The following is a 26,720-nucleotide window of genomic DNA, read 5'->3' as shown; positions in this document are numbered from 1 at the left end:
AGTTAAAAGGTCAGCACAATAATCCAGGCGAGAAATGGATAGAAGCTCACTCCAACCATGCTGGTAACAGATGGTGAGAAATGATCAGAATCTGAGTACATTATAAAGTTCAAGCCAACAGAATTTGCTAATAAACTGGAGTTAGAGTGTGAAAGAACATAGTAGTGAAGGGTGATTCTGTTTTTGACCTTAGAAATCAGGAGGATGAAATTGCCATTAATAAATAGATGTGGGAAAGACTATGGGAGAAAGGAAAGGATATCAGGAACTCAGTTTTGGATATCTTAAGCTTAGAATGCTTACTAGGTATCTATTGGATGTCAAATAACTGGATATTTATGCCAGGAATTTGGGGATAGGTCCATCTATAAATGGAACTATATGACCCATCAGATTATAAATGGCATTTAAAGTCATGAGCCTGGCTGATGTCATTTAGGGCTTGAATATACATAGAAAATAGAATAGGTTCAAAGATTTAGTCTTTGGGCATTCTGATATTTTAAGTCCAGTGAATTGAGGAGGAAATAGCAAAGAGGACTAAGAAGGAGTGCTAGAAATGTAGGAAGAAAACTAGGTAAATAAAGTGTTCTGGAATCCAAGTGAAGTGTTTAAATACAGGACAATGCTTAATTGTGTATTATGTTGCTGATACGTCAAGATACTGTCTGAGAATTGACCATTGGATTTAGCAATACAGTTAGTGATAACCTATACAGAGATTTTGGTTGATTGACGTGGGAGAAAATTTGATCACAATTTTAAGGGGCAAGGAAACTGGTGACTCCCAAACCGGTAGAAAATACAGTAATTAAGAGCAAAGGACAAATGTAATCAAAGGGTCTCTGAGCCAGAGTTAACATTATTAGCATATTTACAAATTAGGAAGGGGCATTCTGCAGCTCAGCACAAATGCTTCTGATAACAAAGGATATCTGAGATCCAAGGGAGAGAAAGAGTCATCACCAAACACAGGGAAATGGGAAAATATAGCTCAACAGCCCAGCAAACTAGTTAGGGAAATTTCAAAGGAGAGCAGGAGACAGACCTATAACCAGATCATCTTGAGTTAATTATCACCCTCAGTTAATTTGACGTTAGATTGTAACTCTGGAGTATCCAGCATGAAAAAATGGAGGAGAAGGAGGGGGAACGGAAAAAGGGAGGGTTTTACTCGGATTGGGATAAAAGCAGCCAGTTCCGTCTTTTCAGCGCGCACCTTTGATTTGGCTTTTAGGCTGTGCCCAGAGCTGCAGATCAGTGAATAAACAACTGCCTTGGTTACTGCTGAAGCCCTGTGTCCTGGTGTTTTTATTGTGAGTGTTGCCCTGTGTCCCGGTGTTTTTATTGTGAGCGTTTCTCACTGAAACACCGGGACACAGGACTTGAGCAGTAAAGCGAGGCCTTTATTCAGGAGTCTGCAGAGCCGGGCACACCCTCACAGTCAGAAGAATGTGCGCGCCAAGTAGACAAAGGAAACTGGTTTTATGGTCTCAGCTTCCCCACCCTAAAATTGCCATCCTAAAATGAGAGCGATTAGCTTTCCCGCCCTAACGCAACTAGCTCCCCGCCCCCTCTCTCCTTCTTCCCCGTTTCTCCATGAAGGGATACTCCGGAGTTACAATCTAACTTGTTCATCTAAATGCCCCTATTGTGATTTGTGAATATGCTAATGCTGTCAACTTCCTTCTCAGAGATCCTTCATTTACATTTACCCTTTGTTACCAATGACTTTTTACTGGTTTGGGAGTCACTATGACCTTGTTTCTAACATCACACAATGAACTCAAGACAGAATGGGAGAATAAAATTAGAAATAGTGATTATAATAACCATTGCAAGGAATTTTTCATTAAAGATAAAGAAGTGATTAAAGATAAAAATGGGGCGTTATAGGAGAATAGATTTTAGCAGGGTTTTTCTCTTTTAATGGGAGAATTAACAGCACGCTTATATGCTGATCTAATAGAAATACTTATTATAATTATATTATGCACTTATATGGAATAATATAAATATAACAATATAACTATAAAAAGGAAAAATTGCTGGATTGACTTTCTTGATAGGTAAAGGGGGAAAAATCTAATGCACACAAGTAGAAGAAGACTGAATCGAGTCATAATAGTAGGAAAGAATGTAGAGAAGATGGGGGTACTGCCAGGTTGGTAGATGTGGTGGTGGCAGCTGTTGATATTCTCATCTAATTGTTTCAATTTTCTCGGTGAAAGAGGACGCATCATTATTAGCTGAGATAGAAAACAGTGGAGGAGGTATTGGGAAGGTTGAGGAGAGTGGAGAAAATTGCAATGGTTGTTCAAGAGGGTGGGAGAGAGAACAAGATCACTGAAGCATGACTACCCAGCAACACAGGAGCCCACTTGAGGTTATTGATAATTTATTTCAAAATGAGACTAATCACTGTGGTTATATATTTTTTTCCTGCTATATGCTGCTACACAGGTATAAAAAAAGTAGGTAGAATTATATTTAACCAAGATTTTGATTAAGATGAATATGCATATGTGGTATTGTGATTTACAATAAATATGTCTTTGGTCTTTATCACCAATTCTGGCACAGAGATCCTAAACTCTTGGAATTTCCTGAGAAGAGCAACACTGTTGTCTTTTGTAATGTTAAAGAGGTGACCTTTGGCCCTCAGGTTAGGATGGGGGCTAGTTGCCAGGGGAACCAACCACTTGAGTAGAACGTTGGCCTGAGGCAGAGGGCCTAGAGATTGAGTTCAATCACCAGAGGCCAAAGATTTAATTAATTATGCCTGTGTAATGAAGCCTATATAAAATCCCAAAAGGAGGGGTTTTGGAGAGCTTCCAGGTTGGTGGAAACGTGAAAGTGGGGGGAGAGTGCATGAGACTTCTGTGTCCTTCCCAAATACTTTGTCCTCTGTATCTCTTCTATCTGGATATTCACCTGTATCCTTTCACAATAAATTGGAAACAGTAAGTAAACAGTTTGGTCTGAGTTCTGTGAGTCACTGTAGCAAATTAATTGAACCCAAGTTGGGGGTTGTGGCCTCACATTTATAGCTGAAGCACAGGTAGTAACTACCTAGATTTGTGACTCGTCTCTGAAGCTGGTGAGGGGACAGTTGTGGGACTGAGCCCTTAACCTGTGGGATCTGATGCTGTCTCCAAGTGTCAGAATTGAGTTAAACTGTGGGGCACCAAGCCAGTGTTGCAGGTAATTGCTTGTTGTGGGAAAAAACCCCTCCACAGCTCTGGTATAAGAAGTGTTGTGAGTGTGTAGCAGTGTGAAAATAAAAGGTAATAAATAGTGTGACACACAGGAGAGATGCAGAAGGAGGAAGGACTGGGTATTACCCTGTATAAGAGGTAAGAACTGTAGGTTTTTCCATCCCTGCCAGCAGAGTTGCACTGGTATGGTCAGCATCACCTGGGAGCTCGTTAAAAATGCAAATCCTCAGATCCCAGCCCAGAACTATTGAATTAGAAACTCCAAGGGTGGTACCCAATTGTGCTGAAACAAACCCTCCAGGTGATTCTGATTCAGACTACAGTGACTGCTATCAGAATGGATTTCAAATTTCCATGTCATTGATTAGAATTTGTTCTCAAGATAACTAAAATAAATTTATGTGAAAAGATTCCTTAAAAAAGAAGTGGGGTTTTCTTTGTTAAGAGACTTTTGATTACTGATTTAATGTCTTTATTAGTTACAGGTCTGTTCAGAATTTCTATTCATGATTCAGTCTTAGTAGGTTGTAGGTTTTTAGGCTTTATCCATTTCTTCTGGGTTATCCGGTTTGTTGGCATATACTTTTTCACAGTGTCTCATAATTAAAAAATTAAAACAAAATTTCTGTGGTATCAATTGTAATGGCTCATCTTTCATTTCTGATTTTATTTGAGTCTTCTCTCATTTCTTCTAAGTTTAGCTAAAGGTTTGTCAATTTGGCTATCTTTTTCAAAAAAGTGGGCTAAGGACTAAGAGAATTGTGCATATTTTCTTAAAAATTAAAAATGTAGTGTGGGGTCAATGGACATGGCCCTTCCCCCTCCAATGACTGAGGGCTAGTCAGAGGGTCTCTGGCCAGAAGGACTGTGTGCTGTTTTGGGAATGAATTGTAACTCCCTTTATCTCCTTTTGGGAGCAGCTTCTTGTCCTGTGACTGCCCCTTGACATTTTACCCACTGAAGTAAGGTAGTTTAGAGTCATGGGTAGGACAAGTGCCTCCTTTGTCTGAGACCTCTTATAACCAGCCTCCGGCTTGAGGAGGTGCAGTCTCTCACACCTATGCACTGTGCTTGGTGTGCTCCCCTGTACTGTGAGTAATAAACAGCATGTCCATATTGGCTAGCCAACGGGTGTTTTTTTTGGAATATCACGAACACTTAAGCAGCTCTCCAGTTTGGGTTTGGAGCTCCTGTGCTACATGTAGTAAAAGATATTTTCTCATTGTGAAATAACTTTCCAATCAAAATAAAACAATCCTCTATATCTGTGAGTTCCTTTGCTCATTCATTTTATTTTCTAGATTCCATATATAAGTGAAATCATACAATATTTGTCTTTCTCTGTCTTAGTTCACCCAGAAACAAACTCATAGATACTGAGAACAAATTAATGATGGCCAGAGGGCAGGGTGTGTGGGGGATGTTAAAAAGTGAAGGGGACTCAGATGTAAAAACTGCCATCTATAAAAATAGTTATGGGGCATGGGGACTATAGTCAACAACATCATAATAACTATGTATGCTGATCACTTAAGGTAGATAAATGTCTAATCACTAATGTACACCTGAAACTAACATAATGTCAACTATAATTAAGAAATAAATTTAAAAAATGACCTGAATGGATTACTTTAAAAAAAAAACATTTTATTTATTTTTTGATGGGAAAGAGAGGGAGAGAAACATCAGTATATGTGCAAGAGATACATCAGTCTGTCGCCTCTCACATGCCCCCATCTGGGGACTGGCCCATAACCCAGGCATGTGCCCTGACTGGGAATCAAACTGGAGACCTTTTGGTTTGCAGGCCAGCGTTCAATCCACGAAACCACACCAGCCAGGACTGAAGATCACCTTTTTAAAATACAATGCATTTCGTAGTCTGAATTGTCTCCCATTGGTATGTTGAAACCCTAAACCCTAGCACCTCAGACTGTGACTGTATTTGAGACAGACACTTTAAAGAAGTGAAGGAGTTAAAAAGAGGCTGTTAGGGTGACTAGTGTCTTTCTGAGGAGATTAGGACATGCAGAAACAGTGGGGGGCACATGTCTGTGTCAAGGAGAGGCCTCAGAAATCAAACTTGCCAACACCTTAATCTTGGACCTCTAGCCTACAGAAGTATGAGAAAATAAACTGTTGTTTAATCCACACATATACATTTATGTGAACTTGCTACACTAGTAGAGAGAACTGACTATTCACCTATAATAAATAATTCATGTATATGAATTTAGCACATTAGTTAACAAAGAAAACACAACTTTACCTAACCTACCATGCCATATATATGTATTCTTTAAAATAAAATCCCGTATACTATATTAATAAAATTCTATTTTTTAAGTTAAGAAATTTTTTCAGATAATTTTGTCATATAAAAAAGAGAGACAATAAAAATTTATTAAGAAGAAATTTAAAAATAGTAAAAGGAATTACAGGAGGAATCTTGCTCATCTCTTCTTTGAAAGAAAAATGAAAGATAATTCAAGTAGGAAGAGAATACAGTATTCCCTCACTTATTGCGGGTATTATGTTCTAGACACCCCCGTGATAGGTGAAAATCCGCGAAGTAGGAATCTTACATTTATTTTCGTATTTATATCTATTTTAAGGCTTTATAAACCCTCCCCACACACTTATAAACCGTTCCCAGTCCCTTATTAACCTTCCCACTCCCTTATTAACCTTTTCCACACTTTTATAAACACTACTTATGTTCTTAAACATATTCTACACTCTTAAACCTACATAACTTTAACAACACATATATACAGTGCCGCAAAATCCCATGATATAGTGAAAAATCCATGATAAATAATTAAATATAATATTTTTAAAATTCTCGTGATACAGTGAGGCCGCGATAAGTGAACCACGATATAGAGAGGAACTACTGCGTATGCTTTAGCGACAATACTCATAATTTAGGCCAAGTTCTCTATAGAGGCTATGGTAAAAACAAAAGAAATTGTGCAAAACAAGATGGGAAGATTATCAAAGGCTTTAGAAAGCCACCTCAAGTCAGATCACTTCTGGCTTAATAGTTCTGAGTTCATCAAGGTTGATGTAAAAACATTCAATAGGCTCTTATCTAGCATGGAACTTTGGAGAAATGCTTCAATTCATTATAAGTAATGTTTTAACATTTGTATAAGGTTTTCTTCGGTGCTTTTCAGAAACTTATTCCCCAAGGTACTGTGTAGGTTGTCAGTTCAACAGTTTACTACCACAGAAATGGGTTGTGTTATTCTACCCTAAAGGAAAGGTAAGTTGCAATATGATAAATGTTGAAATAGTTTATGATTTATGAAATTCTCAATAGTTCCTATTACACAGAATACTTAGAATACTTATAATATTTGCTCTAGATGAATACAAATGAATGTTTTACAATACTTTATATTTAATTTTTTTAAAAAAAGCATTGAATGAGTATATCAAATCTCTTACCACTTGGCAATACCATGACTGGCTCTGTGAATCTTTGTTCATCTGCTGAAGGTAGGTTCAGGGAGATGATTAACACCATTCCCAGGCTAGTTCCAACAAATAAACAAGGGGAGATGGTAGAGTCATTTTTCCGAGCAAAGGACTCCATAAAGTATAGTGCTGTAATTGCTTCTTTAGAATCTTTGTCAATACTGGAGATGCTAGAGCTTCTAGAACGATTATAGGAGTTTTCTCGGCTTTCTATGGAAATTTAAAAAACAAAAATCAAACGTTAGTGTATTTCCAGAAAAAGTAAAGTGAGACTTGGTACATGAAAACCAAAATTATGAGGGGGAAGTAGAATTTGAGTTTTTGTCAACTGATCTGGAAGGCAGCTTATCCAGCTCACCAAGTTATTTTGAAAATGAAGAGACTAAAGTCCAGAAGTGTCAATGAAAGACTTAAAAGCAGGGCTGAGACTAGAATTTGACTCTCCAGTTCACCATGTTTTTCTCTACACTACTGCACAAGTTTAGTTGAAATTCTCTAATCTGAAAAAAATATTTAGTGTAGACAAAGTTACAAGAATTTCTGGTACCATTTTAATTATGCTCCCCTTCTATCTCAGCTGTTGGAAGTACAGTATTCCTAATGATTTCTTGACAATTTCCATTTACTGACAACATTGTGGCTACTAACTTCAAGTCACAAATGTTCTATGGCAAATACATTCCCCTAATGCAATTTTTGGTTTTGCTGTATCTGGAGTAATTATAGTTGTAAAAATTGAACTATTTACCAAGACCAAATGTTATCTTGCTGAACTAGTTTTAGGCTGCCTACCTTGAATTCCAGTTCAGTTCTAACTGTGTAGAGCTAAATATGGAGCTATAGACAGTACCATCCCTTTGACAGCTGTAATCTTTCTGAGAGGGCTTCAGCCCACTTAAATGAAATAGGATGGTTTCAGGTTCTCCTGCTCATCAACACTTACACAATATGCCCCCTCCAGCAAGTATAAACTCACCACCTCAGTTAAATGATATGAGAAAGGTTGTATTGTTCTTAGAAACTCATATTCTTCTCTCTTCTGCCTTCACTCTCCTTTCCCTCTTGATAGGTAGAAGTGTGACTCATTTTATAAAAAGAGACTAACTATAATTCCTCAAACTATCCTTTTTCTAGAAAAAAAATATAGTATTTCGAATTTCTTCCTTTTATCCCTCAGAAAGTTATACATAAATTATTTGTAATAGAATTTAGAAAAGAGAATATAACATATATTTTAAGATTTGGAGACACAGAGTTCAGTAATCTTCCCAGAATGCAGTACAAGTTAGAGGCAGAAATATCTAAATTCTGAAAATGAGAAATTCAGAATTTTCAAAATTTAGAAAAACTCTAAATTCTTAGCTCCCTATCTAGTGATTGAGTGCTGTTTCTTTTATGACCTTTACATTTTGCTTATATTATAACATTCCTAGCTAATATGTTCCCCTAATTTTTCCATTCATGGTTCATCGACATTCAAGGTTGCTACTCAAGGCACCTGTGATGGAGAGGAAACATTGTCTCCATGTCCCTGGATCAGATTTAGTATGGCATAATAATAAATAAACAATAAAACCTATAAATTTTATTTTAAAAATTTGAAGAATAACATAGATCATTACTATCAAATTTGTTGATAAATGGGGTGATAAATGGGGAATTACTTTATAGCATAGAATTGCCATATCAAATCTTTCTAAGATTATTTTTTCCTATCTCTCTCCACAAAGTTCTTTATCAGCAAGACAGTAGCAGCAAAATTACAAGATTCCTTCCTTTTCTTTTTCCCTTCTCTAAAAATTTCTGGCTTTCTGGCTCTTGTACTTTACTTCTTGCCCCCACATTCATTTCATAAGTAAGCAAATAATCCTTTTTTAAGGATTATTATTAAGACCTTTTTTAAGGTCTGCAACAGCAGACCCTCCATATTACCCTGCCCAGGCTCTGTAGCTTCAGCGTCATCACAAGATGTCGATTCAACACGGGAGGAGACAGATACCATGTCACTCCCGAGTCGGACTGCACAGCCATTCTCGGCGGTGCAGATAGACTCTTAAGAAGCTACACCATCGTCTCTCGAGACGGACGGCTGCCGACGACGACGAATCCTTTTTTAAACATATGAAGGAGACAGTAAACTTTAGAATTCAATATCTTGCTATTTTTTTTTTTGTCACATGCGCTTGACAGTTGAGAAATTAATGTTGCCAGACATTAAATAACTATTTATAGGTAGAGACGCTAAAAGGCTTACCACTGAAATGGAAAGAAACCCTCAATTATTACTGGAGTGTAGATCACAGATTAAGGCATAAGTCTCCCTTGTACAGAGGAGGTGGGAACCTACCAATAAGCAGAGCCATCTGGTTTTAGAGGTGAAGGAGGAGGTGGAGTGTGAATGAACTTGCAGTCATGGCCACAGAAGTCATGCTGTCAGTTACTCATTGTCTAGAGTTGACTCATTTTTTATATCTTTTACACATGACCTCCATCCCTTGTCCTTCAGCTCCCATTACTATGGTATGCCAGATTTTAATTGTATCCACAAAAACTTGTATGTTTAACCTACCTTCTGTTGTAACTGGTAAAGAAATCTCCATGCAAGCAGCTGACTGTGCTTTTCGAAATGGTGGTCTTCCAGGCCCCCAGCGATTTACTTTTGAAACATCAGCACTAGAAAGACGCTTTCCAGAACTGCAACTCTGAGAAGTTGGACTTGTGCAGTGTCCATTTACATGATCTGTACCAAGAAGAAGAAGGAAGTATAAGTATCATAATTGAATCAATATAAAGAAATCCAAGTGTGTAGATTAATAAGAGTGAGGATTCTTTTTGTTCAAACCATATAAACATGGCTAAATCCTTCCTATTTTAAAACTTATCTCAATTTCAATAACTAGTCAAATATTTCAGTTATTAAATATAAAAATTTTAAAATTTGACTAATTAACATAGTTTAATATTCTATATCCTCACTATGCATTCTACCATTTAATGACAATACAAATTGGTCATAGTACTAAACTTTCTTTTGATTAATTTAAATAAATACCTATTCATGTAAGTTTTAGAAGTACTTCAAGTCCTTGTAGATTAAATTATAGAATGGAAGCATCTTGCTGTGTGAAGTTGAGAATGGTACTTAAGAATATTCACTCTAGAGCTAGACTGCCTGGGCTAAAATCCAAATTCTACTAGTTTTACAAATTATTATTTTTAAATTATATTGTATTGATTATGTTGTTACAGTAGTTCCAATTTTTTCCCCTTTGTTCCCCTCTGCCCAGTACCCCATTTCCCTCCAGCAATCCCACCCCCCTTAGTTCATGTCCATGAGTCATACATATAAGTTCTTTGGCTTCACCTTTCCTATATTATTCTTAACTTCCCCCTGTCTAGTTTGTACCTACCGATTATGCTTCTTAGTCCCTGCACCATTTCCCCATTCTCTCCCTTCCCTCGCCCAGCTGGTAACCCTCCAAATGATTCCCAGACCTATGATTCTGTTCCTATTCTGGTTTGCTTAGTTGCATTTTGTTTTTATTTTTTAGATTCATTTGTTAAAAGTTGTGAGTTTGTTGTCATTTTAATATTCATAATTTTGATCTTCTTTTTCTTAAATAAGTCCCTTTAACATTTCATACAATAATGGCTTGGTGATGATGAACTCCTTTAGCTTCACCTTGTCTGAGAAGCACTTTGTCTGCTCTTCCATTCTAAATGATAGCTTTGCTGGATAGAGTAATATTGGTTGTAAGTCTTTGCTTTTCATCACCTTGGATACTTCTTGCCAATTGCCTCTTGCCTGCAAAGTTTCTTTTGAAAAATCAGCTGGTAGTCTTACAGGCACCCCCTTGTAGGTAACTCTCTGCTTTCCTCTTGTTGCTTTTAAGATTTTCTCTTTATCTTGAAACTTTGGCATTTTAATTATGATGTGTCTTGGTGTGGTCCTCTTTGGGTCTAGCTTGTTTAGGACTCTAGGCTTCCTGGACTTGTATGTCTATTTCCTTCACCAAATTTGGGGAGTTTTCCTTCATTATTTTTTCACACAAGCTTTCAATTTCTTGTTCTTCTCTTCTCCTATGGCATCCCCATGATTTGAATGTTGCACGTTTAAAGTTGTCCCAGAGGTTCCTAAGCCTCTCCTCATGTTTTTCAGTTCTTGTTTCCTCATTCTGTACTGGTTGAGTGTTTTCTTCTTTATGTTCCAAATCATTGATTTGAACCCCAGTTTCCTTCTCTACACCATTGGTTTTGTATGGATTTTCCTTTGTTTCATTTAGCATGTCCTTCACTTCTTCCCTTATGCATTTGCATATCTGTCAAGCCTTTGAACATCTTTATCACCAGTGTTTTGAACTCTGCATATGTTAGGCTGGCTATCTCATCACTTAGTTCTCCCAATGGAACCTTGATCTGTTCCCTCTTTTGGGCCATACCTCTCTGTCTCCTCATCTTGACTAGCTCCTGTAGTAGTTTGTCTCTGTGTCTTAGGTAGAGCTGTTGCACCTATTATGTTGTAAGGGGAGGAGCCTTGGGTATTTATCAGTACCGGTGACCAAATTCACCAGGCTATGGCGCTGTTTGTGGGGGAGGGGTCTGAGAGGGAACAATGATGCTTACTCAGCACTCTCCCCTTTTCCAGACACTTCTCTTACTTCCAAATGGGACTAGCACCTCTCTAGCTGTTGCCCTGGTCATTGTTCCCAGAGTGGGTGGGTCTGCGGATGTTCTAGGACTATGGGGGCCCTTTAAACAAGCGGACTCTCCTGAGAGACTGGCAGTTTTTTCTTCTGCCCCAATCCCCACTGGTTTGCACAGTCAGAAGCAATGAGGTTTGATTTTTTTCCCAGTGCTGGAAATGTGAGCTGTGGGATCTGGTCTGGTGCTGGGAGCGCTCCCCAGGATTCCCTCCCAATGTTTTAAAACGTGTGACTGTGCTTTCTGCCAGCCTGCCACTCCTGACACTGCTGCTGCCACCACACCGTGTGCTCTCCAACTTGGCTCTGCCCCTCCTACCTGTCTGGACTTTATATCTTTGTTGGATTTCCACGCAGCTGGTTTTTCTGGAACTTTTGGTTGTCTCTAGTTTTGAGGTAGTTGTATTCCTTCTTAGTTGTGGAGGGAGACCTGGCGTATCTGTCTAGGCCTCCATCTTGGCCGGAAGTCAAATTATTAAAATATTTATGCTTTCATTTCCTCTTCTGTAAAATATTATTATCTATCTCGTGGAGTTTTTGTGATAATACATGTCACATGCAAGAATACTTTCTGGTATGTGGTAAACTCTGAACAAAATTATTGTTACTCTTGTTTTAGAGTATTGAAACTTCCCCTTTCTAAGACAAACAGTACTGTGTATTTAGAATGTATAACATTAGCTCTGTTTTGATAAGACTTAAAAAACTTGGAAATAGCTGTACAAAAATGCCTTATTTTTCTTAATGCTTAAACAATAATATTTAAAGCACCATCTCATAGTTCTGCAATATTCAGAATACATTTTAAATATTCTTATTTGGTCATTCAAAGGACAGTCAAGTTCAATGGGGAGTTCATGTTTAATACCCATGTTCACATGGGGAACTCAGTGTCTACTTCATTATAGCCTTTTTGTATTGTACTTTGATAAAATTGTGTGTTTCCTAGATCCCCTTTCAGCTCTTGCACAGATGAGAATTAGGTTTCCTTTTTTGAATGTACTATTGTGTTATACTATTTTTTTTTAATGAGAATTAACATGTATTGAATATTTTAAATGCCAGGCATTTTATACACATTATTCACTTAATCTTGACAATAACCCTATAAGGTATATGCTTTATTACCACAATTTTGGAGATGAGGAAACTAAAACTCAAGGAAAAAAAGATTCAGAAAATTATCTAAATTACATAAGTAGTATTCATGGAGGCAGGATTCTAATCATGATTTTCTCATTGTCTGTATGCTAAAAACCTGGGACACAGCGTCACATAATTACTTGGTAGGGTTTAGGAATGGCTTGTGTAATACATATTGAGATCCATGCCCTTTAGGGCCACTCATCTTCCATACTAACACAGATCTCAGAAATCCTAGATTTCACAGTTGGAGAGGTGGAAATATCCCATGAATAGTTAGCCATGAGGAGACTGAAGTCAAGAGCTCTACCCATCCTTCACTATTAAATCTAGTCTGATAAATAGGAAGAACTCTGGTGGCAACAGCTGGCATTAACTAGGACTTAGAATGAATTAGAAAATGGCAACTACTTTGGGGGTACAAACTGCAAAAATAAACCCCTCTCTAGATACATCAGTTAGGACAAGTTGCCCCTTCCTCAGATGTGATGCCTTGTTTAGTAGCTCACTGTTTGTCCAGAGGAATGTGGGAAGGACTCACAGACTTAGCCAGGCACAAGGGTATATTGTGAGGACCTGGGAATAATAGTAAAATTTGTTTATTTGGCCAGAACCCCTCGCACTTGCTATGCCACAGCTGTTGCCTAGCTATTACCATCTCTTCGTGGCTGTTTTATATGCATATTACTTCATTTCAGCATATAACAGGGAGGTATTAATTATTAGATTCTCAACATGCTAGTCTCACCACCACCACTCCCCCTTGATGTAGTGACCACATTTTCCTCAGGTTCTCAGGTTTGACCAAGGTCCAGCTTACATTACCATATATGGGCAGCCCAGGGTTTTTGGTCCTATAACTTAAAGGATTTATTTTTGTACTTAAAATTTTTAAACTTTTTTTTTTTTACCATGCTAAATATTCAAGATAGATATGAGTTGGTTCAAAACATTTATAAAGAAATGTGGTCATAGCTCAAACAGAGTCATTCTAGAGATTTATGATAAATAAATAATGCTAAATATAAAAGAAATACAAAATGTCTATAGTTAAATTATTCACTGTAGTTTTAGTTCTTATAGATAAAAATTACACAGCAGCTATCCTTTAAAATGGAACATAAAATTTTAGGTAAATTGTGGTATATAATTACATAACAGTATGATAACCTTAAAAATGTCTCTGAAATACTAAATAAATCAAAATATTAAATACTTATGATATTATATATTTTTGTTATCTAAAACCACTAGAAATGTTACTGATGTAAAATAACAATCATATGATTATATTCACAGATTCTGTGAGTCATGATTTAAGGAGGCTGAGTCAAGATGGGGGTATTATATCCATCATATCCAGGGCCTTGATTGAGACTACTTGAATAGCTGGGGGACTGGAATTCTTTGGAGGTGTCTTTACTCACATGTCTGGGCTAGTGATACAAAAACTGAGTTCTGTTGGGACTGTCAATTGTGGCTTCTTTAGAAGACTTGGGTTTCCTCATAGCATGGTGACCTTTCAGGGTTTCAAAAAGTCTGGCAATTACTGTATTTTTCGCTTCATAAGATGCACTTTTTTTCCCTTCAGAAGTTGGAAAATGTCTGTGCATCTTATGGAGCAAATATTGCATCACAGACCGTGAAGTGTATTACCTGACCTGTCAGCAGTGGCAACAGCTGTTAGAAGTGGTGGGCCCATGTGAAACCCCAGGGGATGCTTAAATGTCCCACTTTACTGCTGAATCTCAGGGCATCTGGTCAGTATGAAGATAGTGAAGAAGGTGATATCAGTGATTGTGAGCAACTGAGCTTCATAAATTCTGACACTAGCAATGATGAATTCTTGGGGTTCCCAGAAAACTAGAAGAGTACTTGAACCTTAAAGTCTCTCTTCACTTGTTAACGACAGTGATGATGGTTCTTAATACTGCTGTTGACTGTTGTTCACTTTACATGGTTGAAATATTCTGTTATATTTTATTAAATATTTTAGTACACCATTTGGTTCAGAATTTTTTTTCTTGTTTTCCTCCTCTAAATCTAGGTGCGTCTAATGGTCACGTGCATCTTATAGTGCGAAAAATACAGTAATTTGAAAATGGAATGGAAGCCATATTTCCACTTCTTTGGTGTTATTGCAATGCAGACTTTATTTTGTTTTGCTTAGAAAGCAACTTTCCAGTGTCCAGTCACAAGATTTGTGTACGTCAAGAGGCAGTTGTAGTAGATTCCTGATCTTGTAACAATATGCTCTCCAGTTCAACAATTGATTGGCAGTAGTCTTCTGATTCTTTGCTTCTAACAGTAGCAAAGGTGTCTGCTCCCTGGTACCTGTTTGGTGGCCTTATTCTGAAAATCATACCTATAGGCGAAGCTTAGACTTTACTTCTCCAATCTTCCAGTGATTTGATTAGCACCTAGTTCTTGTATTAAGTCACTTTCTGCATTAACGCAACTAGAATGGTTTCCATTTTCTAGAACTGCTCCCTGCTTATAAGGGTTTTTTAGCTTGTGTGGAGCTCTGTGCCACATAGAGAAAGTTCAACATTGTAAAAAATTCAGTTGTAAAACAATAAGTGTATTAAATCAAAAGGAAATTGTTATTCTTTATTTTACAGAACGATTCGTAAATTTAAAAAATTTACAAGCTATTTCTATTGTGCCTTTAAATCAAGATTTGATTTAATGTATTTAATTGTATAAAGGCACAACAATGAGTTACTGAAAAATGGCTTATTGAATACAATTGAAATTATTTTTTAACATAGTCCTTGCCAAAGCTTAAGAGAAGAATATAAATGAAGATTAATTAAATACTTCATAAACTAGTCTGGTTAAACAAACTTTTTTATACACTCTAAAAATCCTAGAAAGTACAAAGTAGATTATGACTGTGCTATAAAGGATGTATATGGTGAAATGTTGAACATAATGCTAAATCAAAGTAAGTACTAGATTTTAAAAACTATGAAAAAAAAAAGGCTGCATTTAACCATATTAAATACAGATATTATGTAAATCGTTAAAATGTTTGAAAAATCACATTATTTTACCTTTGCTTACTTTTATAGTTAGGTACTAACTCTTCTTTCCCTACCCTCCCTGCTTAATCCTAGTTAGAGGACAATTGGTTTGTTGATTGATTTAATGTTGGTTGTTTTATTGATTAATTTGCTTAAGCAGGAAAAGAATTTTTAAAAATGTTAGGCAGCTCAAACTCTCAAGGAGAATCTTCGAGGTATACTCAGAAACTTTGCAGCCAAAAACAATGCCAAACCACATTGGACTTGAGTTCTTTTTAGTTACAATACCATACTGTCCGTGGCTCAGCATTGATGCTGCTGGTCCTGCATGCCATTGGCCTGGTGCAGGCAGACACCTCTGCCATCATCATCATACTCACTAAAACCGAAGCTCACATAATTTTTAATTTGTCTTTTTTTCACTATTTGTGACTGCCAAACAAGGAACAGGCTATACATTTCTGTACTTTTTTGCTGACACTTTTGAGGTTTATAAGCTGTTATTTTTAGGGTATTTTTTCTGAAGAATTTTAAGGTGAAGACTCAAAGGGACTGAATTACAGACTTCTCCTTGAAGTCAGCTTAATTTTTATTCCAGGCTTTAATTTGATTCTTCTATAGCAAAGTTACAGTTACGATTTTGTTAAAGTTAAAATGCCATGAATGAGTATAGGTTTATATGCTCTAAATTTAATGTTTAGTCTGAAATCCAAACTTTCAAAGAGCTTTTTCCTTTTTGTTTAGCAATAATTTCTCATTTTTCTTCAAGTCTAATTTCTATTGCATTTAAACACCCATTTAAATGGATTTAAAAAAACTCTTTGGGACCAAATTTATAGTCTTCCGGAAAATAATCTCTTACTGAAAACACTGCCTTAGGCTTTGTCACTGATTAATAAAATATTTTATCCTGGAATAACAATATTTAATTTAAAAATTTCAGCTTCATCACAGTATAACTGACATATGAAAAGTGTAAGATATTTAAAGTATATATTATGGTGATTTCATATATGTATACATTCTGAAATGATTCCCACCATCTACTTAATTAACATACCCATCATCTTGCTTATTTATTTAGAGATAACATTTAAGTTCTACCCTATTAGCAAGTTTCAATTATACATTTACAGTATTGTCAACTATAGTAACCACATTTAGTAATATCAGACCCTCAGAACATATTCATTTCATAACTGAAAGTCTGTAGTCTTTTACAAGTCTCTCCCTATTTTTCTGACACTTTTCTACTGTTTTTGAGTTTGACTTTTTTTTTTAAAGGTTCTGCATGCAATTGATATGCAGTACTTTTTCTGTCAAGCTTATTTCACTATGCATAATGCCCTCAAGGTCCATCCATGTTGTTGCAAATGGTAAGGTTTCTGTCTTTCTCATGACAAGCTAATCTTGTATATACTATCCATTGTATATATATACAGATACATATATGAGTATATATCACATCTTTTTAAAAGTATATTTTATTGATAATGTTACAGTAGTCCCAATTTTTCCCATTTGCTCCCCTCTGCCCAGTACCACCCTTCCCTCCAGCAATCCCACCCCAGTTAGTTCATGTCCATGGGTCATGCATATAAGTTCTTTGGCTTCACCTTTCCTATATTATTCTTAACTTCCCCCTGTCTAGTTTGTATTTACCAATTATGCTTCTTAATCCCTGAACCATTTCCCCATTTCTCCCCCTGCCCCCTCTGAGCTGATAACCCTCCAAATGATCCCCATACCTATGATTCTGTTCCTATTCTGATTTGCTTAGTTGCATTTTGTTTTTACTTTTTAGATTCAGTTGTTGACAGTTGTGAGTTTGTTGTCATTTTAATGTTCATAATTTTGATCTTCTTTTTCTTAAGTCCCTTTGACATTTCATATAATAATAGCTTGGTGATGATGAGCCCCATTAGCTTTACCTTGTCCGGGAAGCACTTCCATTCTAAATGATAGCTTTGCTGGATAGAGTAATATTGGTTGTAAGTCCTTGCTTTTCATCACCTTGAATACTTCTTGCCACTCCCTTCTTGCCTGCAAAGTTTCTTTTGAGAAGTCAGCTGATAGTATTATAGGCACCCCTTTGTAGGTAGCTCTCTGCTTTTCTTTTGCTGCTTTTAAGATTCTCTCTTTATCTTGAACCTTTGGCATTTTAATTATGATGTATCTTGGTGTGGTCCTCTTTTGGGATTCTATGTGCTTCCTGGACTTGTGGGTCTATTTCCTTCACCAAATATGGGGAGTTTTCCTTCATTATTTTCTCACATAAGTTTTCAGTTTCTTGCTCTTCCTCTTCTCCTTCTGGCACCCCTATGGTTTGGATGTTGGCATGTTTAAACTTGTCCCAGAGGTTCCTAAGCCTCTCCTCACTTTTTTCAATTCTCGTTTCCTCATTCTGTACTGGTTGGCTGTTGTTTTATTCCCTATGTTCCAAATCATTGATTTGAACCCTGGTTTCCTTCCCTTCATCATTGGTTTTGTGTGGATTTTCCTTCATTTCATTTAGCTTAGCCTTCACTTCTTCCCTTATGCATTTGCTGTATGTAAGCATTTCTTGACCAAGCGGGATTTACCTCAAAAATGCCAGGGTGGTTCAACAAAAGAAAATAAATAACATAAAAATCATACTAATAGAAACGAAAGGGGAAAACAAATAATCATATCAATTAATGCTATGTATCAAGGAAATAACACTTTTTTTTTTCTTTCTGTAACTTGCTTATTTCACTTAGCATATGTCCTCAAGGTTCATCCATGTAGTATATGTCGGAATTTCCTTCCTTTTTAAGGCTGAACACATTTCATTGTATGTACATGCCACATTTTATTTAGCCATTTATCCATTGATGGACACCGGGTTTGCTTCCAAATTTTAGCTATTGTCAATAATGCTGCTATAAATATGTTTACACATATACCTCTTCAAGACTTTGCTTTTAGTTCTTTTGGTTATGTACCCATAAGTGAATTTGCTGGATCACATCATAATAATAATTAAAATATTTTTAAGCATCTTCCAGACTGTTTTTCATAGCAGCTGTACCATTTCACAATCCCACCAATAACACACAAGAGTTCCATTTTCTCCACATCCTCATCAGCACTTTTTTAAAAAAATGGTAACTATGGCCTATTGAATACCTCAGAGTAGTTTTGATTTGCATTTCCCTAATGATTAGTAATGTTGAACATCTTTTCATGTGCTTTTGGCCATTTATATACAGTCATGCATTGCTTAATGACAAAGATATTTTAGATAATTTTATCATTGTGTAAACATCATAAGTATACTTACACAAACATAGGTAGTACAGCCAACTACACACCTAGGGTATTATAGGGTATAGCTATTGCCCCTAGACCACAAATCTATACATCATGCTATGGTACCAAACACTATAAGTAACTGTAACACAATCATAAGTACTTATGTATCTAAACATAGTAAAAATATGGTATAAAAGATAAAGTGTATGTGTGTACATGTGTGCATGCACAAATTAGAGGATAAGAGGGAAGGGCTGAGGAGAGAGGTGACCATCAAGGGAAAGTACAAACCAGGAGGAGAAGGAAGTGAAAGGAAGAAAAAGAGAGAGCAGAGGTTAAAAAAGACCCAGAGAGATAAAATTTGGGATGAAAAATAGAAGGGAGACAGGGAGGAACAGAGAAGGTGGAAGAATGAGATTAGGAGGAAAGAGAGAAAAAGAAAAACAGAGGGAAGGAAAGTGAATTTATGTGCATGAGTGTGTGCAGGGGTGGTGGGCTCTTGGTCCTCCTCCCCAGCTTACTCCAGTAGTTCCCTTGCCAAGTCAGGGCCCCAGCCATGAGCAGGCACAGTGCAGGTGAACAGCATGTTGAGTGTCCTCATCCATTGAAACCACCCAGGGCGAGCAGTAAATTCAACAGTGAATTGGACTCAGCCTTATCTCCGAACATCACAACAAGCGTTTTGATCATAATTCATTATAATTATATGAAACTACCATTGTATATGTTGTCCACTATTGACCAAAACATTGTTTATGTGGTGCATGACTGTATCACCTTTGGAAAAATGTCTACATAATCATTTGGCTATTTTTTTTAAAGTATATTTTATTGATTATGTTGTTACAGTAGTTCCAATTTTTTACCCCTTTGCTCCTCTCTGCCCAATATCCCCATTCCCTCCCGCAATCCAACCCCCCTTAGTTCATGTCCATGGGTCATGAATATAAGTTCTTTGGCTTCACCCTTTCCTATATTCTTCTTAACTACCCCGTCTATTTTGTAGCACATGATTATGCTTCTTAATCCCTGCACCATATCCCCATTTCTCCCCCTCCACCGTCCAGGCAGATAATCCTCCAAATGATCCTGATACCTGTGATTCTGTTCCTATTCTGGTTTGCTTAGTTGGATTTTTTTTTTTTTTTAGATTCAGTTGTTGATAGTTGTGAGTTTGTTGTCATTTTAGTGTTCATAGTTTGGATCTTTTTCTTAAGTAAGTCCCTTTGACATTTCATATAATAGTGGGTTGGTGATGATGAGCTCCTTTAGCTTCATCTTTTCTGGAAAGCACTCCATCTGCCCTTCCATTCCAAATGATAGCCTTGCTGGATAGAGTAATCTTGGTTGCAGGTTGCCTTTCATCACATTGAATACTGCTTGCCAGTCCCTTCCTGACTGCAAAGTGTCCTCTGAGAAATCAGCTGACAGTCCTATAGGCATCCCCCTGTAGGCAACTCTCCACCTCCCTCTTGCTGCCTCCAGGACTCTCTCTTTGTCTTTCACCTTTGGATTCTCAATCATGATGCATCCTGGTGTGGTCCCCTCTGGGTCCAGATCGCGCGGGACCCTCTGTTTCCCGGACCTGTATGTCCATCTCTTTTGCAAAATTTGGGAAGTTTTCCTCACTTTTTTCAATTCTTGCTCCTTATTCTGCGTGGTTGACTGTTTTTTTCTTCCTTATGTTCCAAGTCATTGATCTGAACTCTGGTTTCCTTCCCTTCACCATTGGTTTTTGTGTGAATTTTCCTTCGTTTCACTTAGCATAGCCTTCACTTCTTCCCTTATGCGTCTGCCATACTCAAGCATAGCTGTCAAGCCTATGAGCATCTTTATCACCAGTGTTTTGAGTTCTTCATCTGTTAAGTTGTCTATCTCCACATCTGTTAGGTTGGCTATCTCTTTGTCAATTAGTTCTCCCATTGGAACCTTGATCCATTTCCCCTTTTGGGCCATACTTCTCTCTGTCCTCATTCTGACAGGCTCCTTTGTTTGTTTGTCTCCGAGTCCCAGGTTGATCTATCGCTCCTGTTACGTTGTAAGGGGCGGAACCTTAGGGTTTCATCAGTATAGGGCAACCCGTTTCACCACATTGTGGCACTGTATGTGGGGGAGGGATCTGAGAGGGAACAACGCCGCCTGCCCAACACTTGTCCCTTTTCCAGACACTTCTCTCACTTCCCTATGGGACTGGTGCTTCTCTAGCTGCTGCCTTGGCTGTCTTTCCCAGAGTGGGTGGGTCTGCAGACGTTCTAGGACCACAGGGGCCCTTTAAACAAGTGGACTTTCCTGAGAGACTGGCAGTTTCTGCCTCCACCCCAACCCCCACTGGTCTGCAGAGTCAGAAGTAATGAGGCTTGATCTCCCTGGTGCTGAGACTGTGAGCTGCACTGTCTGGTCAGAAGCTGGGAATGCTCCACAGGTGTCCCTCCTGACTTTTTAAATTGTGTGACTACGCTCTTGGCCGGCCTGCTGCTGCTGCCGCTGCTGCCGCTGCTGCCGCTGCTACTGCTGCTGCCGCTGTTGCCACCATCACACCACATCCTTTCCACCCTGGTTCCACACCTCCTACCTGTCTGGATGAGTATTTCTTCTTTATATCTTTGCTTACTGGACTTCCATGCAGTTTGATTTTCTAGAACTTCTGGTTGTTTCTAGTTTTTAGGTAGTTGTATTCCTTCTTAGTTGTGGAGGGAGACACAACATGTCTGTCTTCACCTCCATCTTGGCCAGAAGGCTCCCTTTGGCTATTTTTGAATTGAGCTTTTTGTTGTGGAACTTTAAGAGTAGACCCTTATCAGGCATGATTTTCAAATATTTTCTCTATAGCTTGTCATTTCATTTTCTAAGTAATGTCCTCTGATGTTCAGAAATTTTTAATTTTGATGAAGTCAAATTTATCAGTTTTTTTTCTTTTGGTACTCCTGTTTCTAGTGTCATATCTAAGAATTTATTGACCAAAAAAGGGTAATTAAGACTTCTATCTATGTTTTCTTTTAAGAGTTTTAGCTCTTAAAGTTAAGTCACAGCTCCATTTTTTGGTATATGGTATAAGTTCCATCCTCAATATTTTGCATATGGATTTCCAGTTTTCTCAGTACCATTTGTTGACTGGTACTTTTCCCCCCACTGAATTGTCCTGGCAACTTATTGAAAATCAGCTGGTCGTAGATGTATGGTTTTATTTCTGGACTTTCAACTCTATTCCATTGGTTTATGTCTATGTTAATAAAACAGTTTTGATTACTGCAACTATGCAGAAAGTTTTGAAATTGAGAAGTATGAGACCTCCAACTTTCTTGCTTTGGCACTTCTACATAACTTTTAGAATAAGCTCTTTTACTCAGCAAAAAAAAAAAAAGAAAGAAAGAAACCTAGTGGTATTTTGGTAGGGACTGCATTGAAGCTAAAGCTATTAGGCTGTTTTGGGTGATATTGATATTTAAACAAAGTTAAGTCTTCCAAAGTTAAGTGATGTTTTTGCATTTATTTAGGTCTTCTTTATTTCTTTTGGCAACTCTTTGTAGTTTTCAGTGTACAAGTATTACATTTCCTTGGTTAAATTTATTTAAGACTTGTAAATGAAATATTTTAAAAAATTCTTTTTTAAAACTTTCATTCTTGATGTATAGAAACAGAACTGATTTTTGTATTTACGTTATACCCTGCAATTTTGCCGAATTTGTGCATTAGTTTCAGTTGTTCTTTTGTAGATTATTTGGAATTTTCTGTATATAGGATCATAGCATCTGTCACTAGGGATAGTTTCACTTCTTTTCCTACTTGGATGCCGTTCATTTCTTTTTCTTGCCTAATTTTTCTGGCTTCCATTACAATATAAAAATCCATGACAATATAGATGTCATAAAAATGGGCATCCTTGTCTTATTCTGGAGGAACAATTTCAGTCTTTTATCATTGAGTAGTATATTGTCTGTAGGATTTTCATGAATGTCCGTTATCTGTTTGAGGAAGTTCCCTTCTATTCCCAGTTTTCTGAGCATTTTATCATGAAAGGGTTTTCAATTTTGTCAAGTGCTTTTTCTGCATCAATTGATATGATCATTTGTTTTCCCCTTTCATTCTATTAGTATGATTTTTTATGTTATTTATTTTCTTTTGTTGAACCACCCTTGCATTTTTGATGTAAATCCCACTTGGTCAAGGTATATTGTCATTTTAATATGCTTTTGGATATTGTTTGCTAGTATTTTAAGAATTTTTGCGTTTATATTTATAAAAGATGTTGGTCTCTGATCTTATTTTCTGTGGTGTTCTTGATGTGTCTTGGTGTGGTTCTCATTGGGTCTAGCTTCTTTGGGACTCTCTGGGCTTCCTGGACTTGTATTTCTATTTCCTTCACCAAATTTGGGAAGTTTTCCTTCATTATATTTTCACATAAGCTTTCAATTTCTTGCTCTTCCTCTTCTTCTTGCACACATATGATTCGAATGTTGGCACCTTTAAAGTTGTCCCAGAGGTCCTGAGCCTCTCTTCATTTTTTCCAATTCTTTTTTCCTCATTCTGTACTGGATGACTTTTCCTTCCTTATATTCCAAATCATTGATTTGAATCCTGCTTTCCTTCTCTTCACCATTGGTTTTATGTGGATACTTCTTCGTTTCATTTAGCATAGCCTTCACTTCTTCCTTTATGCGTTTACCACACTTAAGCATATCTGTCAAGTCTGTGAGCACCTTTATCACCAGTGTTTTGAACTCTGCATCTGTTAGGTTGGCTATCTCCTCATCGCTTAGTTCTCCCTCTGGAACTTTGATCCATTCCCTCTTTTGGGCCATACTTCTCCATCTTCTCATCTTGACAGGCTCCTGTTTGTTTGCCTCTGTGTTTTCAGTAGAACAGTCTAACCTGTTATGTTGTAAGGGGTGGAGCCTTAGGTACTCATCAGTACATGGTGTTCCCTTTCACCATGTTGTTGCACTGTATGTGGGGGAGGGGTCTGAGAGGAAACAATGCAGGTTGCTCAGTACTCGCCCTTTTCCAGGCACTTCTCCCACTTCGGTATGGGACTGACACCTCTCTAACTGTTGCTCTGGCTGTTGTTCCCAGAGTGGGTGAGTCTGTGGAAATTCTAGGGCTGTCGGGGTCCTTTAAACAAGAAGATTCTTCTGAGAGACCCGCAGTTTCTTCCTCCGCCTCAACCCCCACTAGTTTGCACAGTCAGAAGCAATGAAGCTTTATTGTCCCCGGTGCTGGAACCATGAGCTGTGCAGTCTTGTCTGGTGCTGAGAGGTGTCCCTCTTGACTTTTTAAAATGTTTGACTGCGATTTCTCCCAGCTTGCCACTGCCACCATTGTGACACTGCATCCTTTTCACCCTGGCTCCGCCCCTCCTACCTGTCTGGATGAGTATTTCTTCATTATATTTTTGTTTACTGGACTTCCATGCAGTTTGATTTTCTAGAACTTCTGGTTGTTTCTAGTTTTGAGGTAGCTGTATTCCTTCTTAGTTGTGGAGGGAGACACAGAGTGTCTGTCTTCGCCTCCATCTTGGCCTGAAGTCTATTTTTTTTTTTTTTTTGCTATAGTAAATGGAATTTTTTTCTAGTTTCGAACTCTGACATTTTATCATTGGTGTACAGAAATACCTTCATTTTTGAATATTGACTTTGTACCCTGCTATTTTGCAAAATTCACTTATCAGGTCAAGTAGTTTTTTTGGTGGAGTCTATAGAGTTTTCTACATACACTATCATGTAATTTTCAAATAATGACAATTTTACTTACTCTTTTCCAATATTTTTTTCTTTTTTTCTGATTGCTGGACTTCCAAGACTATGTTGAATAGAAGTGGAGAGTGGACATCCTTATCTTGTTCCTGATCATAGGGGGGATGCTTCCAGTTTTTGCCCATTGAATATGATGTTGGCTTCAGGTTTCTCATATATGGCCTTTATTTTGTTGAGGTATGCTACCTCTATTCCCATTTTTCTTAGAGACTCATCATAAAAGGGTGTTGTACTTTATCGAATGATTTTTCAGCATCTATTGATATGATCATGTGATTTCTGTCTTTCATTTTGTTTATGTGGTTTTTAATATTTGTTGATTTGTGAATATTAAACCATCCTTGCATCCCTGGGATGAATCCCACTTGATCATAGTATATGATCTTTCATGTGTTCCTGGATCTGGTTTGCCAATATTTTGTTGAGGATTTTAGCATCTATGTTCATCAGTGATATTGGCCTGTAGTTTTTTTTCCTCGCTGTGTCTTGACCTGGTTTTGGAATTAGCGTAATACTGGCTTCATAGAAAGAGTTTGGGAGTCTTCCCTCTTGGATATTTTGGAATATCTGGAGAAGGATAGGAGTTAGTTCTTCCCTAAACATTTTGTAAAATGTGCCTGTGAAGCCATCCTGTCCAGGGCTTTAGTTTGCCGGGGTTTTTTTGATTACTGTTTCAATTTCACTAGTTTTTATCAGTCTGTTCAGGCTTTCTGTTTCTTCTTGATTCAGTTTTGGAAGATTATATGTTTCCAGAAATTTGTCCATTTCATCTAAGTTGTCAAATTTCTTGTCATACAGTTGTTCATAGTAGTTTTATAATCCTTTGTATTTCTGTGATATCGGTTGTGATTCTTCTTCCTTTCCTCTCAATGGGGGGTTGTTTCTCTGTCTGCCCATTTTTTTGTGACTCTACGTGTTTGTTTCTGCTTCTTAGATTGATCTGCACTTGCTGGATAAGCCCCTGGTGGTGTCAGATCGTGTACCAGTCTGGGCCGAGGCAGCCTGTGGGATACTACCAGCGATCTACTGCTGTTGTCTGTCTCCTTTAGTTGTTAATCTATTCAACCTTTTATCAGCCATCAGGCTTAAGCATGGAGAGCGGGGGAAAATTAATTCCTGTGGGTGAGGCTATTGCTTCCCCTCAGGCTCATGCCACTTGGAGGGTAGTGGTCTGCCTGCAGTATGGGGAGCGAGTCTGCACTTGAACCCTGTCTGCTGCTCCCTCAGTTCTTTCCTCAAAGCCACCACCCCAAACTCTCCTCATGCATCTCTAATCCTCTCTGCCCTCCCTCTCCTGGAGCCCAGGGTAAGTGGTGCCAATATATTTTTGTACATGATCCCTTTAAGATCTCTTTGTCTACTGCTGTTTCTTTCAGTCAGCAAAGAAAAAATAAAAACAACCCCCCCCCAAGGCTTTTTGCTTTTTAAAGCTGGATGCTCTCTTACATTCTGCTCTGTTGCTGTAGGCTGGGAAGCCCAGCTGGGGGTTTAGACCCTATTCTTCTCAGGGGGGACCTCTGGCCATTAAACTGTTTCTCAGTTCCTCAGCTGCCACCTGTGGGAGCCCAACCAGTCCTTTTGCATCTCTGCACTCTACTAGTCATGTTGTGAGGAAGCAGTATTTTCTGTCTATCCATGGTTATAAGGCTTCTTTCCAGCTAGTGTTCAGTTGGTTATTCCAGATGATTTCTCCACAGTTAAGTTATAATTCCAGATTATTCCTTGGAAGAGGTTAGTGTAGCTTCCATTTACTCCTCCACCATCTTGGATCTTTAATGCTAGTTGTTTTTTAGTGTCACTCAAGTCCTCTATTTCCTTTTTGATTTCCCATCTAGGTTTTCTGCCAATTAATGAAAGCAGTGTATTGGTGTCTCCAACTATTATTGTAGAAATGTCTAATTCTATTTTAAATTTTGTCAATGTTCGCTTCATATATTTTGGGCTCTGGTCTTTGGTGCATATTAGTTTATAATTGTCATATCCTCTTATGAATTGACCCTTTTGTCAATATATAATAGTTTTTTACTTAAAGTATATTTTTCCTGATATTAATATTACTACCCAAGCTCCCTTTCGGTTACAATTTGTATGGAGTATTTTTTTGCATCCTTTTAATTCCAACCT

The 26,720-nt window shown here is 37.6% G+C and overlaps 1 protein-coding gene across 5 annotated transcripts in view; it reads right to left on the bottom strand.

Moving 5' to 3' along the window:
- The window catches only part of STXBP5L (syntaxin binding protein 5L), a 344,728-nt gene that overhangs the window by 17,467 nt on the left and 300,541 nt on the right, over positions 1–26,720 (bottom strand). For all 5 annotated transcript variants that reach the window (XM_090265844.1, XM_090265853.1, XM_090265871.1 and 2 more), the window contains 2 exons: positions 9,271–9,441; positions 6,672–6,911 (listed from right to left, as the gene is read on the bottom strand). In XM_090265844.1, coding sequence (XP_090121970.1) covers positions 6,672–6,911; positions 9,271–9,441 — 411 coding nt within the window. The remainder of the gene's footprint in view (positions 1–6,671; positions 6,912–9,270; positions 9,442–26,720) is intronic.

This window comes from Furipterus horrens, unplaced genomic scaffold (genome assembly GCF_987537825.1).
Source record: "Furipterus horrens unplaced genomic scaffold, mFurHor1.1.pri manual_scaffold_1, whole genome shotgun sequence".
Classification (NCBI taxonomy): Eukaryota; Metazoa; Chordata; class Mammalia; order Chiroptera; family Furipteridae; genus Furipterus; species Furipterus horrens.
Note: the sequence above shows the minus strand (reverse complement) of the source record. Positions and strands in the feature narration are given on the sequence as shown.